This window comes from Mugil cephalus, chromosome 4 (genome assembly GCF_022458985.1).
Source record: "Mugil cephalus isolate CIBA_MC_2020 chromosome 4, CIBA_Mcephalus_1.1, whole genome shotgun sequence".
Taxonomy (NCBI): Eukaryota; Metazoa; Chordata; class Actinopteri; order Mugiliformes; family Mugilidae; genus Mugil; species Mugil cephalus.
Window position 1 is genome coordinate 27,455,195 of NC_061773.1, and position 17,384 is coordinate 27,472,578.

Consider the following 17,384-nt stretch of genomic DNA (forward strand, 5'->3'; position numbering starts at 1 on the left):
CACCGTCTCCGCACCGCGACAACTCCACATCTCAGAAATTGTATTTTTTCCCCCCACGCGGTGAAGCGTTGAAAAACAAAGATGTGCTTGTCCTCGCTTCTTAAAACCAGGCCCACATAGGGCAGCGGCTACCACCAGCCAGAAGCTGATTATGGACTCTTTAAAGTTAGATTTGATTTAATGTCCTGCTCCTGCCTCGGCCGGACCACGGGGCACAGGAATGTGGCTCGCTGCTAGGATTGGCCCTGCTTAGCCCGGGGTGGATTCATCCCGTCTAGGGCCGGTCGGGAGCAGCAGAGCGGGGCCACATTCAGCCAGGCTGGGGAATAAACGCACTGGCTGCACAGGGGCCAAAATCCAATAAAGGGCCTGACAAAGGCCTGCTTCTTGCCTCAGAATGCCAAACAACATGTGATCCCCCTTAGGGAAATAACTTCTGCGTCTGTTCCTCATAGCCCTCCAGGTCAGAAATAACCTCCGGGGAACTTTTGGCACATGTCCTGCTGAGGATGCCATGTGCTGTGGCTGCATATTAGTTACAGCAGGCGCACCGCCCTGATGTAAGGTGACATTTGTTTCCGAGGAGGACTGATGACATGCTAAAGACACCTTAAGATACAATATATACATATATACCTTAATATACAATGGGTAAAATTCAGAATAATACATCAGCCACAACATTAAAACCACCGACAGGAGAAGTAACTAACATCGACCATCGTTTAACAATGTTCTGCTGGAAAATTGGATCTGGCATTTATTCACGTGGATGTTACTTAGACATGCTTTAAGAACAGCTACATAAAAAAAAAAAAAAACATGAAGATCAGCACAAGATGTTGACATTGCCTCCAAATTCACTAGATCCCAAACTTATCAAGTATCGGTGGGATGATCCACAGGGACCCCACCCCTCAGAAGGCCCAGGTCCATTCTCTCTAACTGTTCTGGAGGCAACAAGGGAGACATGCACAACATCAGGAAGGTGGTCATAATGTTACGCCACATCTGTGTCTGCACTTTGTTTTTAATTCCTCATCTCTCAGCTGTTCAAATGTCTCTCTCCTCCTCAGCTTGGACGACGGCCACGACTAAAGAGTGTCAGTGACGGCGTGCGCGCTCCGGCCGAGCCTCCGACGCGGCTCGCTTCGCCTTTCTGTCAGTCTCTGCTAAGTGCTATCTGGCCGCCTTTTAATGGCGTCTCTGGCCTGGTGACTTGACACTTAAGGAGCCGCAGGGAGTTTTGAGGTGTTTAGTGGCGCACGGTGGGTAGCCTCGCAACTCACTGGACCACTGACAAGTAAGGAACTGCAGATGTGCCGCTTAACGGAGTGTCACCGTTCCCTAATGTATGCAGACATACAGGCGAAATCGGTTCCTCTGGTTTTCCAATGTCTACTGTGTGGATGACACGGAAACAGGCTGTGTCAAACATTAAAAACATGATGCGAGTGTGCTCAGCTTAGTATGCTACTTTAGAGGTTTTGCATTTTAGACACATTTGATTACACCCCTTGGTATTTTTCCCTCTCGTTCCATCAGCTAATTCAACTTGCATAGTTTGTTAAAAAACTGTGCTGAAGCAAGAATGCACACGAAGCAGGTGACGCCGCATGTTGACTTCTAGCCTTCTTATCTCCACTTTTTTTTTTTGATTCAAGTGTCATCCAGTTTATGTATTTATATAAACATTGTCTTAACCAGTGCACATTCCGACTGGCCAGACAAGTCGCCGATCCCAAAAAAAAAACACACACACACAGCGTTATACAAAGCCGACGTGGCCCAGGCCTAGTGTCAGTTTATTTTAAAGTAGCTGTTGCCGTTCACCCTCTGCGACCTAAGCATGTTTGCCGAGGATTTACAAGGCGACATTTACAACAACAGTCCAGGCGTCTCTGCTCTCCTCCTATTTTCACACTTAGAAGCCCACACAGAAAACATCCCCTTCACCCCGAGAGCTGCAGGAACCGGGCTTGTGACATAAGCTACAGAGTGAAGAGACTTGAAGAATGCAAAAGGTTCAGGTCCTGGAATTAATAGCATTCTGAGTGAGACAACCTCAGGTATCAAGCTTTAAAAGTTCATGTGCTCACACCTGGGATTAAAATGCGTGTCCACATGTGGCCACTACTCGAGGTCCAATCACAGTAGAATATGTTGTGTGTGCATCATGGGGATATGAAAGAAACTCAATGAGCTGTGTCTGTCTGAAGTTTCTCTGAACTTCTGATGTCTGTTCCTTCAGAAACCAGCAAAAGAACTGGAACCCTGGATGCATCCAACGTCACCGTAGCAGTGAAAGAAAAATGGAACCAAGCTTCACATGGCTACTTTGCATAAATCAACATGTACACCTCACCTCAATTAATTACAGAGCATTTTCCTTGAATAATTACCAGGATCCCGTCACCCTAACTCATACTCTAGTGGGCTAACCGCTATACCATGTTAAGTAGCTGTAATCAAAGTGGCATTAAACTAAAGATGTAGCTAATGTCCTCATGGTGTCCTTATCAAGGAATTTAGAAAAGCCGTCCAGGTACTTAATCTTTGCATGGACCTTCCCCGATGACAAGAAGGAACATAGTCTCCAGTAATACATTGGTAAGTCACACCCAAAATAAGCAGCAGAGCACTTTTCCTTCATCATTATTCCATTACATTCTACATTAAAGCAAGTGACATCGCTTAGTTTATGCATCCATCCAAAAAGAATACATTCAGATTTGCAGTGTGTGCAAGAAGTTCTTTACTGAGATATATTCTATTCTACTCTTTTCTGGAAGACATGAGCAAGCTACCTCCATATCATTTATATACAATAAAAACAATAAAGGACCAAGAATGCTCCCTTGCGGTACACCGCAGGTAAGAGTTTTAGGCTCAGAAAGTTGGTCAAAATCCAGAGGAAACGACTCCAGGCGTAACACTCTACACATGTTTATGCTGTTTGACACTAAGGTTGATAACCATGTTATTACAGTCATTTAAAATCCAGGGCTTAACACAATGTTCACTGTTCACTATTTACACTTCACACTCTTTTATATCCAAATCTCCATAAGCTTGCACGCTTTATGTTCAGCCCCTTGTATTGTACTTAGTCCTGTGTCTTCATGCAGCTCTATGGACCTGGAAGAACATCCTCTCACATCATTAAAAACCTCTTTCACAATCTGTGCATTATTTGACTGAATGAATGAGGCGAAACCTCCCGTCTATTGCGAAAGGACATCAGCTGAGTGGGCGGCCCGTCAGTGTGGCCAGGACGCAATGTGTGGTAACACCAGCAAAGCGAGTGTGGACGCAAACACAATCCCAAACAGCCTTTGTCGGTTGTGATCTGAGCAACTGGATATCAGACACGTTCTCGACTTTGAGGTGATCACTTCCAATCGGATCACTCTGGACAGATGTTAATAACCGGTGTGAACTGGGGTCGAGGGTCATTTTTGCAGAAAAAAAAACTAAACTCAGTAGCAACAGACTCTTTGGCCTTACTCAGCGTGAAGTGAGACGACGGTAAAATGCTGAAATTGTTTTAACATTTTCCACAGAACATCTAATTATAAGTCCATCAGCTATCTGAAAGCACGATTACAGAATAAACTAGGTCTACAGAGCAGGACCCTTAACGCTGTGAGGCCCGAATCACAACTGATTTATCAAATCCTGGTGCAAACAAAGAGAGATCCCGACCTGAGTGCTAAGACTCCTCGGCTTGCAGAGGGGCGAGTAAAAGCAAACACAGCTCTTTTTTTTTTTTTAATGAGAAAAATGTCTGTCTGAACAAGGAGGTATTCATGTGCTGATTTATACCAGCCTGTAGCTCTGCTACGAGACAGCCATCTGCTATCGCACTCCCCCGCTAAGAGCCTGTTATGGAAGGACGAGCCATGGATCAGCATGTACATGTTACATCCATATAGCCTTACTGGAACTAACACCTCTACTACAGGAAGAGAAAACACCTCTGTTGACAGCGCTGCGGTTTTCTGTCTCCTCAGGTGAACGAGCATTTCACTGCTCCATGTAATATGATTGTCCCTTTACGCAGCAGCTGATCGCCCCATAGCAGGGTTATGTTATGCCTTGTGAATGGCTGTCAAAATTATCATCTCCGTACTCTGGTGCACCGGATTTCATGTGCAAACATTTTTCTTTCCACTGTAACGGAAGATGAGGGCGCACGTGTGGGAAACGTAAAGTTTCTGAACTCTATCCTTAAAGCGGCATCAGTCAGTCATTTGTAAAAGTGGACCATGCGGCTGTGTTCAACGTGAAAGGGCTAATTTGTAGTTTCAACGCCACATCAGCAAACGCCTGGGTACCGTGGAGACTTTCAGCCCTTCTTTGTCAGCCCTCTGTTTTGGTTGCCCAGCTGCTACAGTCAGCTTTCAGCAGGCAACTGTTTACACTGAGAAAGCTCTGATAAAGCCACTAAAAGCAACCTATGCAGCAACCAACGGCGGACGAGCTAATGAGGACAGCAGAGTGCAAGATGACGGGGATAAGAGGAGCGCGAGTATTGGACTTACTTCTTAAATGGGCAGCTTGAAACACGACTTCAAACGACAGTTACCCAGTCTCAGTGTATGGAAATATGAAAATAAGCAACTAATGGGATATTAAGGTGGCAGTATTGTAGTGTCCCATGGGTTGAGGGGAGGGGCCTCTGTCTGTGGATCATCCCACAGATACTTGACCAGTTTGGGATCTAGTGAATTTGGAGGCCAGGTCAACATCTTGTGCTGTTCTTCATGTTTTTTTTGTGCTGTTCCTAAAGTTTTCGTGGGGTCTAGTTGTCTGTCCAAGAGTTTCCAGCTGAAGACTGAATTGTCACATGATGGTCAATGTTATTTATAAGTGTCAGGCATCACGTCTAGACATGTTTAGACTAGGAGAAGAGGTGGGAGTACTTTATAGATATTTGATATCTTGTGCTTAATTGTTTCTTTTATTAATTATTTGCCTTCATATTCAAAATATCAATCAATCAGTTTAATTCTTCTCCAGTCATAATGTTGTGCCTAATCAATGTAAGTCTTGACTTTAACTCAAGGAATGTTCACAGTACTGTACAATGCAGCACAATTCAACAACATGCCTTTAAAAGCTCGACTATTAGTCTGACAAAGAGCTGAAAAGAAACAGTGTCTTCAAAACCATTGTGAAGACATCAGCTTGGGACCATAGGGGAAGGTAGAAATGAAATAAATAAACCGCGACAACAACAAAAAGACTGAAAGATAATGACTGTGATAACAAGTTTAAACATATTCTTACGGTCGGCCTTGAAAAGCACCACAAACGAGCAGCTTCGCTTTCTCGTGTGGAAAATCCCTTTCTCCTGCAGAGACGACGACTGTGTCGAGCATTTCAACGCGATACGAAACACGTATGAAACATGAGCTGTGACGAGAAACCGGGTTAGATAGCTTCTGCATTTCACTGATGTCCCATAAAGGATGCTAAATAGGACACAGTTTAAAGGATGCTGGTTTCAACCAATGACTTCAAAACATGAACACGAAACTGCCTTCAGGCGCCTTGGATTCATTTCCTTTGATTCCCCGGTCACCTGAGGTTAGAGCTGTAACCCGTGAGACTGCAAATTGTCTTATGATGCTGCATTTCTCATTGTGGTCTGAAAAAGTATGACATGGAACTTTTATTAGTGTTTTCTTTCTAGTCAACAAAGAATGAGTCTTCGAAATATGATCTGCCTCCACTATCAGGTTTCCCCTTTAATAAAGCACGCGGGATATCAACTCTAAACTGTATACGTTACGGTTTCAATGGTTGATTTATTTTGTTGTCGTCCGTCTTGTAATCCCTCACCTCTTGAAAAGAAAGGGTCACTTAATAGGGCGCTTTTCTACATCCTGAAGGCTCTTCACATGAGATTCTGTTCACTTATAAACCGCAAAAAACAAGACAAACCGAAGCGCGGCGTTATCCTACAGCTAAATCTGTTAGCTTCTTTTACTGGAGTCAATAAAGGGTGGACGTCTATCTCGGCATTAAATCCTACACAAGATACCTTCTCAAGTAACCAGATACAGAAACATCTGGCCCCATTAACAGGCTGCGTCCCGACCCCTACCGAGCGCACGCATGCACGCAAGCTCGTGAAAAAAGACACTGCAGATGGAGGCGAAGACGCGTGCTCGTGCACGTTCCTCAGACACACAAGCTAATTTTTGGCCCTCGAGTCACTGTGATGTGAGCGAATTGCTGGTTTAACTTGCCCTATTGTTCGGGAACCTGACGACAGCTCTCAAGTTGCAGCCGAGGCGCTCGATTGTGTTACCAGAGGTGATTGTAACCGAGGACTAACATGTCACATCCTACTGTAGCTGGCGTTGTCCCCTTTGAAACCGCATTGTTTAGAGGCTTGAGTGTGAGGCTGGTGCCAGCGGGAGTTTCACATCATCATCTGATTGCTAAGTAGTTAGCGTTCAGCTGCAACAGATGACAGGACGGAGCGCTCGACGCAGTCCAGATGTCTTCTTTTCTTGTAAACACTTTCCACAAACTGTGAGCTACGGGCTGGTCAAAAATGCTCCGGGGCAATTTCACTGAGGTTTGACAATAAAGCCGGCGACAAACCATATTTGTCATCCTGCGGCGAGCAGTAATACACCCTCGTAATCCGCGCAAACCTCACGCTTCAATGCGGCCATTGTGCCCCGTTTCTGGTCGACGGCCGTTCCGTGAAAGCGACCTTTGTGACGTTTGAGCTTTTTCAGCACATCCTTCACGTTGAGCTCAGGGTGAGCCGGCCCTTTTCCTGCACGAGATTCCGCTTTAAAGGAGGGAGGAGGATGCTACATGGCAGCTCTGTCATAAGGGATTTGTTAGCGAGGAAGCAAACACGAGGCGCGCAGCCTTGCCTCAGGTTTATCTCAGACTAGCTGCACTGATGCTCCACTTAACAAAGCCTCAGCATCGATATTTACGGGTGGTAATAATACGTACATAATGAAATGTTAGCAGTTTGCAGGATTTATTTCCTGGAGCTGAAAGAAAAGCCCTAAATGCATATTCTCATTTGATGTGTCACATTTTCAGAGGTCACTGTCATAAACACAGAGTTTCATGTTTTCTCTTATGGCACAAACAGCTTTTTACAGAACATCAAGTTGCTTTTACTCCCATGAAGGACACGTACCTCTATTATTCTGTCGTGGATTAGAAGGCCTCCCTCCTTGTCTGCTGGACCTTGCTCTACAATCTTGGATACGAAGATCCCTTCATTTGAAGTGCTGTCACTGTCGTCCTGGGGAATGAAAATAAACTTAGTATTCAGAGTGTTCAGGGGAAAATAGAGGAAAACAGAACATTCGATGAAAGAATATTCAATGAGTCGCTCTATAATTACTTTTATAAATCCTAGAGACGCTGCGTCCCTCACCCTAACCCGTTCACAAGGTATTCCCACACCAAACAAACCCAACAAATGTCCCCAAAGGTAAAGGGGTTTACTCATTCAAATAGCAAAAGTGTCAGTAGGGGTTGAATTTTGTTTCCATCCTTATAAATAACTATGAGCTAGATGTAGTCTGAGCTTCTTAAATCATTAAATGGGTTTTAGCTGCAGCTGCTTTAATGGGACGTTTCGCTGCGTAGAAGCCAAAAATATCTGGAAGTTCAACACACTTCTGGCTCTTAAGTGAAAAAATATGTTTTTTTTTTTAGTAATGTGGGCGAAGTGACCTTTCGGGCCTGCCCTTGTGTGTGTGGACTTAAGGATTAGCTTTAATTTCAGATGCTTCCCAGACCTGGAGGGCTGACCCTTATGACTGCATGTTAACACGCTGACATGCTCGCGGTACAGGATGTAGTCCACATCCAAGACGGTGGCAATGGCCCCGGAGTGAGAGCGGAGTCTGGCTTTAGTGGCTTTCTCAGCACTCTCTCCAAAACCGCAAGAAACGTGTTCCACACTTATACCGAGGTCTGCAACTTAACTGCACTTTAATAGGACGCTTAAAGCTCAGGAGTCTCACAAGACGGTAATTAATCATTTCTGGTCTGTTTCCCCGTTTCAGGGGCTTCATACCTATTAATGTACCCTTGTGCCTCCAAAACAGTCATCAGAGATTGAACATGGGTCTTCTGATTGTGTCCTGTGGAGGGTGTCCAACAGGATGCTGTTAGTGGGTTGAGTTTTAGTTGTTCCTAAACCTTTGTCAGGCTGCATCCTACTGCCATCAAGGAGCGTCATTGCTAATGGGGTGGGGGTCTGGTCTGGTCTAGGTGGGTGCTACATGTCTAAGTAACATCAGCACCAATGAGCGCCAGGTCTGAAAGTTTCCCAGCAGAACACTGAATTGTTACAAGATGGTTTAAATGTTATTCAAGAGCTTTGTGAATTCTTCAATAATCTTACTACTTTGTCTCACCACTGGCACTATCTAGCTGCAGACAAACTGCGCCGCTCTATGGACCGCAAAACCTGGCAGCTGATTGCGCTTACCAAGCAATACCAGTATAACAGCCACATGAAACACATGTGCCAAAGGATACTGGGGGGATGTTAGCTATTTCCATTCTAATGAATAGTTCCTTACGCAGACTGTTGATTTGAGGCTTCCCGGGACAGCAATAAGCCAAGTATTATCTCTGCTGCCGTATGGTTGATGCATGGTTCTGTCACAACAGCTGAGCAGGTTGCAAATCTACGAACCCGTGGACAGACTCGAGGAAGAAAACCTTTTTATGTGGAGATCTTTTTATAGTTTCCCGCTATAAAAAAAAGTTTTACTGTGATAATGTATGTCACTTCAGAAGCGTGCGTCACTGCGGCTGCACAAAAAAAAAAGAAGAAGAAGAAGCAAGTCTTGTGAAACAGATATGGAGGGGTGGTGGAGTGCAGGAGGGGGGGCACAATTTCAATAGGGCCCCGACTGCAGAAAGAAGCTCCATGTATGGGAGATGGAGCTGCAGCCGGTGTTGAGATATTTTCAACCCTCCAGTCAGCAGAGCGTGTGGCGTCATTAATGAGCGTTACTGTACTTCACAGCGTCCGGGCTGAAAGTGGCTGTGAAAGGTTCAGGCCGGGATAAAAAAGACCCTGTCCTCTCCTCTGTGTTTACCTCACCACCAAATCCCCTCAATTAGAGACAAAACAACTGTGGCCAAAGCCATAATCCCGGTTTTAACTCTCATAAAAGTAATTATAGTTGTTTTTTTTTGTTGTTTTTTTTTTGTTTTAATCTGTGATGCCAAATCCACTAAACCAGACCAATATATAAACACAATAAAAGTTGATAGATGCGGTCCATCTATCCACAGCCTAGAAAACACATGCCCGACTGTCTAAGCCGTGTCAGAAGGCTTCCAGTATGTGCTGTTCATTCCTGGGTTGCCATATGACACTTGGCTGATCACCGGGGAGGGTGGGATGAAGGGAGGGGGGGGTGAAACCTCAAAGACCCTCGGCTTTTAACCTACCGCGCATGGCCTTCCTCCTATGATGTTAAAACCCAGAGATCCGCCCTCACGAAGAAGGACAACCGTCACGCTTTTAGTCTCGCCCTCCTACAGACAGACAGAAGAAAGACACGTGAGAAAAGAGACGTCAGGAGGTGAATCAGAACAACCAAGCGAGGCTCAGAATGACAGATCAGGTTAAAATGGTTAGCGACCTCATAAGTGCGGAGTAACACTTAATAAAACGTGTGAAAGTGGCACATCTGACGCATCCTTCACATGATTAGAATTTCACAGAGAAACTGCAGCTTTCAAATCACAAGAGCACAATTATACACGTACATAAAAAAACAGCGTCTTCGCAGCCGTGATAAACTTGAGTCTTATACGTTGTACTTTAGCAGAACAACCGTCAACTCTTCTCTAGTTCTGAGGCTCTCGCACAACATTTCCAGACAATTAACATTCAGCTAAAAAGTGGAGAAAACATCACTCTCTTCTCTGAGAAACATAGATGTGTCATACGGCTGTTTGACTCTGTGATAAAGACTCAACAGTTTCAACAATTATTTCTTGTATTTCCACAAAACGTAAATTTTGTCCTGGTTACATATTTGCACATTATTGCTAATAATGTTAATATCAATAAATTTGAAAACCATGATATCAGAGGTCTTCAATGAGAGATTCCCCCCTACCTACTGTAAGTGTTCTATATTAAACTCGGCCTAGTGCTATTTATAAATATACATTATTATCATCATTTTGCATTCAAAATTAAGATATTCAAATAATACACAGGTACAAATATTCATTTTTTTTATTTCAAAGTGTTATACTATTATATATATATATATGAAATTAAAGGATAAAGAAAATCGGCTGATGGGAGCGGGCTGTTAGCGGTTAGCTTCTCTTCTGCTAATATCGTAAACTGCTTCTGGATTTCACATGGGGGGCTGACTGAAAGATAATGTCTTCTGCCTCCATTTATTCCTTTACTAAATTATGTTAATGTGCATTTAAAGAAATTTAAATTTGTGGGGGAAATTTTAAAAACATACATAAAAATGTCTGATCAACCAAAGATTTGATATGGGTTGAGCAGAGGGGCCATAGATACTTGATCAGTTTGAGATCAAGTGAATTTGGATGCCAGGTCAACACTTTGTGCTGTTCTTCAAGTTTTGTCCCGTCAGTGGTCTTAATGTTGTGGCTGATCTGTGACTTTAACCCATTTTAAAGAACACTCACAGTGTTGTACAATAGAACAGAACCGTACGACTTCTCTCTCCGCTTCTCTCTCTGCTATGTAAATGAATACGCCAGCGGAGCTCTCACTTAAGAGGCAGCACGACATGAAAACCTCCGGGAAACCTGCAGAGTCAGCCCTTAATCTGTTTTTTTAAGCGGGACTTAGAGAGGAGTTATGAGGTAACATCATTTCAGCTGCCACTTCAGCACGCTGCGACACACAAAGGCTAAATATAAAGCAGATCGCATTGGCACGGACAGCGCCCCGACTGCCATATAGGCTAAAAAGACCATCACGTCCGTGTCAGGCCACGCTGGAATGTGCGCTCCTGCACTATGTCAAGGCGGCGTTGGCAACACATGCCTCTGAGTTATGTCGACTACAGCCGGTGCTGTCAACAGAGGGACAGTGGGGCATCACCCCGAGCTGCATTTGATGAAGAGAAGCGACGAAGCCACGAAGCTCCTCAGGAGTGTCGCTGAAATGTGCCTCAAACGCAAACTGGATGGGTTCTAAAGGTGCTTCACATTTCATCTGCAGGAGCCATTAAAATGAACTCAGAGTAATTAGGGAGTGTGTTTAGTTTCTTGTTTTTTTGAGGGGGGGGGGGTGTTTTTCACCCCACATCTGGGAACACTCTGGCAAAGCTCTAATCCCCAAGAAATGAAGTAAAGCTCTTCAGGAGGTTGAAACATCAGGTGTGCCTAGGTGATAAAAAAAAAAACAGTGTCCTTACTGCAAAAAAATGCAAAATCACGTGGGAATCATTTGAGTGAACAAGGAAACGAAAAGAATAGAGATGTTTATTGGTGAAGGGTGAAACTTTAGTCGGCCGCTGCTGCTCGCTGGTGACTTGGCACGGCCCCGACGAGCCTTCACCTCAGCACCCGTCACACTTTCCGAGTCTGTCCTCCGTCAGGCTGCCTTCCCTCCGCCTATCTTAACAACCGTGGATCTAATTATAGCGTAGGTACAGTAACGCATAACAAGAAAAGGAAAATATTGATTTAAAAACTACTGGCATTTGATCAAGGGTGTGATCTGCGCCGTTTCATGCTGCAGTTCATTTCATTACTGGCTCCGCAGAGAAAAGAAACCAGCAGCCGCCTTCTTTCTTAATAAAGTAAGTGGCGATCTACCGGCCGCCTTATTCACTCGTCATCCGCGTGTGTGACACATCTAATAGGCTGCATCGCTCTGTTAAGTGATCCCTTCGATTCCCTGCTTTTTAAAATTAGCCCGCACTTAGCCGCTCGCTCAGACTGAGCCCGTGATTGATCCCGAAAAAATCAAATTCAAAGGGAGGCTAAATCAGCTTGATGTTTGGCGGCGTTGAAAGGCGCTCTTTATCGCATCAAGGAGCGCGAGCGCAGTCACCGCTAACAGCCCCGGAGAGGAGCGCGGTTCAAAACGCTGATCTGAGGCTGAACGGAAACTGTGACAGTTCCTCTAGCAGCCCTGAAACGAACCAGAGATCTGAGCTTCTTCTTCTTCTTCTTCTTTGTTTGTACTTTGTTTTATTGCTCTTCCTGGCTCGCCGAAGACGTTGAGCAGGGAGTACTATTATTGGAAACTGAAGTCAGTTATTCCACAAACACACACAGGTCATCCTGATCTTGCTCGGGCGCTGACTGGTTATTAAAAGGGGGACATTAAAATCCCTCATCTGGCTCGGGAAGCCTAAGCCGAGGAGTTTAACGACTCGGAGGCTCGGAAACTAACAAAAGTAGGTTACCCGTCAGACGTGAAATGATGGCCCTGTGTCCGCTGTTTGAGAACGAGTGAAGGAACAAATCTCTCGGTGGACCCAGTGACATCCTGAACTGTGAAACACAGCTAGTAACGGATCCACTCCATTTCCATTTTGTTCCAGGTTCATGGTATTGTGGATGCTGGCTCCCTAGCGTGGCTTCAAAGAGACATCCTGCATGGCATCACGTTACGCTTTTCCTGCTGTGACAGGTCAAAATACCCGCCTATGAGGAATGATTAATAAGACATGGATGTCATCAGACTCGATAGGAGCCGATTGGTGAGATCTCACCAAGGGAATGAGTCGCCCACCTCCCGCTGCTAATCGCATTTCCGTTTCAGATTGCCGTTTAGGATTCTCCCACAAACTGCTCACTGCTTGGCTGGATACAATAAAAAAAAAAGCCTTTCTCCATTAAATCCAGCCAATCACCATCTCCCAAGAGTCGTTTCTTCTCATCTCGGCTTGCTGTCTTCTCTCTCATTTTGATGATTTCTGAAGCAATTCCAGTCTTTTATGCGTGTTCGCGGCACGCCCGGAACGGCCACTTTATTCCTTCTGTTTGCATTAGCGGCAGGAATAATACACTTAACGTATGTCTCAGTGGCGGCAGGGGCCGAGACGCCGCTGTTAAATGAACTATGATAACTTGCTGCGCCGCAAGCCGGGCAGGCTTCTTTATGCCAGCGTGAGCCGAGCGCAGGATTTCCACGCATCGGCGCTTCTGATGCGCAATTTACCAGTCTACTGGAACGCGTTTTGCTGGGAACTGAGCCCGTAATGAGAAAATGAAAGTGCCGAGCAAACATAAAGCGGACAGATAAAAGAAAGAGAGATGAATGACATGTTTGAAAGGTGATTTAGGGAAAAAAAAAGGCGTAAGAGGTGTAAAATGAAAAGAACATTCATCCATATTTCTTTGTGTGTGTCTTCCTCTGACTGGGCCTGAGCACAATCCAACCACTCCCCTCTGCTGATCACCAGCAGCACTAATGCAACCACCGAGCACTAATTCAATTCATTAACTGACTTATGAACTTCTGCATCCTTTATGATGCTGATAATTGCCCAGTGGGTTTTTAAACTTGAGCCATAAAACATCCTTACACCAGTGGTTCCTGGGCTTTTCCCCCTCCCTTCAATGGAGGCCTTGTACCAGAGCACACTGTTAACCACAGATCGAGCTGTAACTCAGCTTCTTTTAGGACTAAGAGTCGGGGGGGAATAAATGCCACACTTCTCCCATTCTCACAGCATCCCTAAAACACTCGGACATAAAAGAAAAGGGCCTTTCAGCGCCGCGCTCTCAGCGGTTCATGCAGCTCCGGTGCCAGTGACTCGGCCGCAGCCGCGATTCTAATTTGTTTTGATTGTCTCTGGGAAAAAAGGAGGGCGAACATCCGACGACAGAAAGCCTCAAACAAGCATGCAAGCGTGGAGGCAATATAACTGGAACCTGGCTCTTGTTGTGTACAGAACTGCAGTAAATATTTGGCCCTCCCCCATTGACTGCCAGCTGGCCAGAGACACAGCTGACACCCATGACTCAAAGCAGACAGCCCAGAAACAAACCCCTCTGCAGCGTAGGACTTCTCAGAGCTTTGCTTCCAAGACGGAAAACGGTCAAAAGCTAAATGCATGTACACAACCAGTCAAAAGTTTGGACACACAAACCCAGTGAATTGAATGAGAAGGTGTGTCCAAACTTTATGTATTCCTCAAGAGGTTTGACTTCCATTTTCATCTGGGGTGAGGTTTAACAAGAACAAACAACATGGAGGTCCCATAAAAGTGACATAGTGAGTCCCAGAATGCAAGCAAACATGCTGAGAAAGATATTTTACAGGCTGTAAAGGTTGGCCCCGAGGGTGTCACTTAAGACCTAGGGTCAAAGCGCGTAGCAGGGCATGGCACGAATGATGATTTTTGAAATCACATGCAAACTTTTCTTTACTTTACTTTGTGTTTCAAGCATTTCAAACTACCACGATGCAAGTTTGCTGAGAGACAGAGAAGCCACTCGCAGTGGAAACCTAGGGTTAGGCTCAGGGCTGCTTACCTTGCAGGAGAAAGCCACAGTCTTGGTTAGGGAGTCGATCCTGTCGCTGTACTCGGTGAATTTCTTCTGATATTTCAGCGCTGTCATCTGCAGCTCGCTGTGCACGGCGGAAAGTTGCGCCAGGAGCGACTTCTCCCTCTTGTTGGCTTTTATGGTCTGCTTCTTGAACTCCCTGTCCAGGATGATGATCTTGAGGTGCAGCGCGTTGTTGTGCGCCTTCAGGGCTCTCAGGCAGCAGTGGCTGTTCAGTCTCTGCTCCCGGTGGGTGAGCATCAGCCCGCAGCCGCCCTCGCAAATCCCCACCGGCCTGTAGTCGCACGTCTCCCGCATGTGAGCATCCATGTCCCTCAGGCTGAGCGTCTCGTCGCATCCTTTATTCCTGCACTTCGCCGGGGAGTACTCGCACATCTCGGCGTGCTCGGCCAGATGCTGCAGCTTCACCACCGCATCGCAGCCCCGCGCGTGGTTGTCACATTTGATCTCCAGCTTCAGGATGAGGTTTTTCAGGGGCAGGACGTGGTTCAGCTCTTTGGTGGAGATCCGCTGACATTTGACGGGGCAGCTGCTCTGCTGGACGACCCAGGGCAGCACGCAGCCGGAGCAGAAGACGTGGCCGCACGGAGTCGTCAGCGGGTCCTCCAGGACTTTATTGCACAAGTTGCATTTGAAATCCGGGTCCACGGTCCCCTTGAAGCGGTCCAGCTCGAATCCCATGCTTCTTCTTTTTTTTTTTTTTTTTTTTTTTTTACCTCCAAGATCCAAAGTCAACTTGTGGACTCCCCACCCCCGCAGATGTGAGTCGGAGCAGTGGGGCGTTTTTAGCTGGTCATTGGAGGAGCGCTCCCTCTCAGAGACCGACTCCAGGCTCTCCAGTCCTCTCCGTCTAAACTCTGCTAATTGACCGAGACTTTTGGTGCCTTCAGGTGCGCCTCGAACGCTTGTCCTTCAAAGTTGTGAAAAAGTTTGTAAGCCTGAAAAAGAAACGCTTTCAGTGCCTGGTCACGCAAAAAACAACCCTGCGTATAAAGAAAACTATGAAAAACACAATCGCTGGATATTTTTATGTTTTTGTTGTTTTTTTAAAATATATAAAAGCTGGAATTTCAGAGTGACAATTAAAAGAAACGATAATTATATATTCCACAACATTCCAAATGTCTTTTTATGAAAGGACACACTCGATATTGCTCTGAAAAAAGATCGAATTCAGTCTCTCTGACACTTTTTTCATGTGACCTCAACTCTCAAAAAGTTACGCTCCTGACAGCCAGTGAAGGCAACATTCCTAGTGGGGAAAGTGCTGAAAAGTTTCTACCGTAAGTCCTCTACTGACTGCGCAGAAGACATTTGGTTTAACGATGGGATATAATTTTTTCATTTAACCTTTATTTAAACAGGAAGATCCCATTGAGATCAGATTTACAATTTATTTATTCACAAAGTAAACGTCGTGTTCATAGTAGCTCGTAAAACTATAATAATAATAAACACTCTTGAAATCCGCTAGTAAAAATATACTAATATAAAATACAAATATAAATAAATATAAATTAAAAATATATCAAAATAAGACTGTAAAATTTAATAGGAGTAAATACACGCTATATAGAGAGCTTCTTTTTCAATGGAGTCCTGGCCAAGATGGGTGAAATCAATATTAAAAAAAGAAATCTTCATTATCCCCAAGGGGATAACGAAATTATCAATGCAGTCCATGATTGAACAAGACTGTTATCCACACATAACACAAGAAGCCATGGGACTAAGTGCAAGTCCAGTCTATGAAATGTTGTGTGTATTTATTTATTTACTAAGCTGCACTTTATGCACATTATTACATTATGTACATCTTCTCTCTTCTCTTTTCTCTAAAGGTGTTTTTTTTTTCATAAGTGTTATTTAAATGTCTGTGTAAATATGTGTGTATATTAAGCCAGGGGTCTGCAAAACTTCATTATGTTCTCATAATGACAATAAAGACTCTTGATTCTTGATACTCCAAAAGATGGACACAAGAGATTAAAAACACACACACACACAAAGAGAGCAATTTGACAATATATACATGTATATGTCATATATATATATGATAAGACACAGCAGCAAATACACAATACAGATACACAATTACACAGTTAAAACGCAGACAAAAAAATAAATAAAGGAAAGAAAGAAAGATTATAAAAAGCACAAATGCTTATTGTGGAGTCAGCCTCAAGTAGCCTCCGTGAAATTAAAACCATACGTATGTAGTTTGCCGCTCATTGTAAAATTATATACGTTTCATGCTGTTTATCAGACCAGCTTGTAAACACTGAAGACATCATAGCTGCCACTGTTCAGCAAACGATTAAAGTGAGAGCTTATAAAGTTGACCTAAAAAGACAGAAGAAGCTTCTTTTTTTTTTTTTACTTTAATACATAATCTGGATTTATTCACTTTTTTTTTTTTTTTTTTTTTTGGCTGTGCAGTCCACATAATGAAAATAGATTGTGTTGTATTATCTTACAATACTTGGAATGTCAAGAAGACCCCATAAATTCCTTACCTGCATATTTCTAGATGATAAACTGCCAAATTCCCGTACATAAATGTTAGATATTTACAACACGGCGGTGGGTGAGCGTTCAGGCATGCACAACACTTGTGAAAGCAAGCAACTTTCGGGGGAACTTAACCGCAAGTGGGACTTTTCAAGTTGCAACACACTTTGAATGAGGTGGAGATGGGCTAAGTTGGAAAAAATGGATCACAATGTTCAGTATGAAGATTAATATTTGAGGCGCCACCGTGGGATTCGTGTTTGAACACACCCTGCACCGCACTCCTTATGTAAAGAAAGCACGATACTACGCCGTCTGAGTGCATTATC

The 17,384-nt window shown here is 44.4% G+C and overlaps 1 protein-coding gene across 2 annotated transcripts in view; it reads right to left on the reverse strand.

Annotated features, from left to right (window-relative positions):
* pdzrn3b (PDZ domain containing RING finger 3b) overlaps window positions 1-15,754 on the reverse strand; it is a 98,154-nt gene extending 82,400 nt beyond the window's left edge. The window contains exons 1-3 of one of the 2 annotated variants that reach the window (XM_047582301.1): window positions 14,512-15,753; window positions 9,466-9,552; window positions 7,181-7,288 (exon numbers count right to left, since the gene is read on the reverse strand). In XM_047582301.1, coding sequence (XP_047438257.1) covers window positions 7,181-7,288; window positions 9,466-9,552; window positions 14,512-15,225 — 909 coding nt within the window. In that variant the 5' untranslated portion in view covers window positions 15,226-15,753. Of the gene's footprint in view, window positions 1-7,180; window positions 7,289-9,465; window positions 9,553-14,511 lie in introns of both variants that reach the window. The other variant, XM_047582302.1, reaches the window with a different exon arrangement.
* Window positions 15,755-17,384: the final 1,630 nt, after the last annotated feature.